This window comes from Cystoisospora suis, assembly GCF_002600585.1.
Source record: "Cystoisospora suis strain Wien I chromosome Unknown contig_546, whole genome shotgun sequence".
Lineage (NCBI taxonomy): Eukaryota > Apicomplexa > Conoidasida > Eucoccidiorida > Sarcocystidae > Cystoisospora > Cystoisospora suis.
The window spans coordinates 269-3,072 of record NW_027153347.1 but is presented as its reverse complement, the minus strand read 5'-3'; the positions used below and the strand labels follow the sequence as shown (position 1 = coordinate 3,072).

The following is a 2,804-nucleotide window of genomic DNA, read 5'->3' as shown; positions in this document are numbered from 1 at the left end:
TAATCTATGCATGCAGTAGTGCGTGCATGCATAGGTAAATGAGAGTCCCTATGCTTGCTTGCTGGGAGGGCATGGGTAATTTTTACACACACAGATCTCGGAGAAAGACCTCGTGCGGAGTATTTTAGTGAGCCAAATCATCTATGCATGCATCCGCGCCTGTTAGGTTTGTATGCATGCGTACATAGGCATACATGTATGTGTCGTAACAGTTGGTGGAAGAAAGTGTGTATTTCTATAGAGATCTCTACCGTCATCCATCTATAGAATCTCTCTACTGTCTACCTATGTATCTCTACAGCCACGTCAATTCGTTCTTTCTGCACTAAGCTCGTGTGAAAAGCGAGGAGTTCTTTTGTCTCTTACCAGCCGTCTATATGATGAGGGAAACGGACCTCTTAGCCTTCAGTGTTGAGAAGCATATCCATATGTATCTCTAGACGTACATGTATGAAAATGTAGATACATGCATGCACTCGTGTATATGCTAACTCTACGGTAAGGTCTGAGTGTATGAAATCTCACGTCACCTCTTGTTTTACTCCTCTTCGATACCCACACATTCCTCCTTCTTTCTCTCCTTCTTGCGACTGCAACCGCAGGGGTGCCTGAGCTTCCAGCTGTAGATATATATATATGCATCTAGCTGTATAGCTATCCTGGTGTCTACTTCGATGTCTAGTGTGTCTTCTGCATGTCTTTTGAATGGTTTCTTGCTGATTGATGCGATACAGATGTATACCCGATGATAATGAGAAGGGAGAAGAATTACATGAAGATCATCCTATCTCTTTCCTTGCATGGACGACAACTCCCTGGACGCTCCCCTCCAATTTGGCTCTCTGCGTCAATCCCGACCTCGTCTACGTGCAGATTCGCAATAAGCAAACGAAGGTGTAAGCAGCAGTCTTGAATTCACGATAAAGGAGTCCCATTCTTTCGTTCGTCACGTGAAACAGATCAAGGCTTCTTCTATAAGGAAGAAGATCTATATATGTATAGGCCACGTCAGGAATAGCATATAGGGGTATGATGTATGGAACACCGTGTGTATGGATATACGTATGGAGCTTTGTCGATACATCTAGATGTATATACGGACAGGTTTGTATTTTTGCCTTTGTATGTGCAGGACCCACGCAGGCATTTCTGCATATAGATATATAGACACATCTTTACATACAGATATGTAGACATATAGATGAATATGCGTACACCTATGACCTGGCTATGAGAGACAGGAAAGAAGAGGAGAGGACAGCATATACCTGTCCCTCTAAGTGAAGAGAAGATGAAAGACGATCGAATTTTCTTTCTCTCATGTTTTATATATAGCTTGACCCCCTTTTCCGCAATGCCGCGTGCAAGATGAGATAGATATGAAGAAGAATCTCTTCTCGCTCTTTGATCGATAGGTAGCTACTTCCATGAAGAAACTTTCTCCCTTCTATCTATGCCTTCGCCTTCTTTGAGACCCCTCCTTCCTCTCCTGCCTCGCTCTCGACTTTTATAGGGATTGGATCCTCTGTGAATCTCGCGTTGACTGGCTACTCAAACAGGTGAGAAGAAGAAGAAGAAAGAAAGAAAAAGATCTTCTCTCTCCTCTTTCCGAGAATGAGAGAGATTTCCAAAGTCGAGAGATGAGTAGAGAATACGCCGGGAGACTGATCTATATTCTCTATCGAGTCATTTGACGTCTCGAGGAGGTCCTACGACTCCATACGGAAATGCTAAGAAGGGAGACCGAAGGAGATCTATCTATCTTCAATCTATCTAGCTCTCTATCGACACGAAGTTCTCTTGAGAAAAGTCTCTTTCCTCGAGAATTCTCTACAGGCATATCAAAGAATGCGTCGCTCCTGTGCCCCTAGCAATTCTCTCTCTGTGAGATAGAGAAGGTTCGAGAAAAGAAAGAGAGGAAAGAAACATGGAGAGAGGTGAGAAGAAAAAGAGAAAGCAAGAAAGAGAAAGAAGATACAGACGGGAGTGCATTGCAAGTTGTCTTATTCAGGACCACTGTACAGTACAGGGTCTTGCCCCTCCTCTTTTTAGAATTCTCCTTTCTTTCTCACTCTTTCTTTCTTTCTCACTCTTTCTTTCTTTCTTTCTCACTCTTTCTTTCTTCTGTCTTATCAGCTTAAGATGGATTTAACGAAGGACTTCGAAGTCGTTAACAAGTTCCCCGGAAGCTCTCTCAGAGGTAAAAAGAAGGGTTCTCATCTTGAGAGGAAGAAAAGAGCCAGTTGTATCCAAAGTAGCTCCTTTCTTTCTTTCTTTCTTTATCTTCGTATACTTGAGAATTCTATATAAAAGTCTGTCTTGCATGCTTATATCTGTCTTCAGGAAGCCTTCTGTCTAGCTCTTCGTTAGTTTCGAAACAAATTCTGTGAAGGCATAACGGTAGAGTCACAGTAGAGAGAGAGAGAGAGAGAAAGACGAAAGTCTTTTTCATTCAAACTTTCTTCACATGTAGAGACGAGAAAGAGAGAAGAAGCGACGATACAAGTAAAGGGGTTTCTCTCTCTTCTCTCTTTATAGATAGATAAGTTTTCTTAGGCTATAGCTACTTCCCTTCGCTCTCCCATGTAGAAGAAAAGAGGAGTCACATCATGACTCCTGCGAATCTTGAAACGGTATATAAGGCGGTGGTAGCACCTATAAATCAAGATGGCGATAAGAAGAGAGAGAAGAGGGTCTCTGATGGATTTCTGTAGACATGAAGGGAGACTAGATAGACAACTTTCTATTCTTTCTCGACCTTCGTGAAGGTTCAAGACTCCTCTCTCTCTCTTTCTGTGTGTCTC

General features: G+C 42.5%; 1 protein-coding gene across 1 annotated transcript; it reads left to right on the top strand.

Annotated features, from left to right (window-relative positions):
* Positions 1–732: 732 nt before the first annotated feature.
* On the top strand, positions 733–2,404 carry CSUI_001379 (isoleucyl-trna synthetase family protein; the record flags this gene model as incomplete). The annotated part of the gene is made up of 4 exons (XM_068061585.1): positions 733–896; positions 1,514–1,559; positions 2,137–2,200; positions 2,344–2,404. Coding segments are annotated over 4 exons (321 nt in total), but the record flags the coding sequence as incomplete, so codon positions are not given.
* Positions 2,405–2,804: the final 400 nt, after the last annotated feature.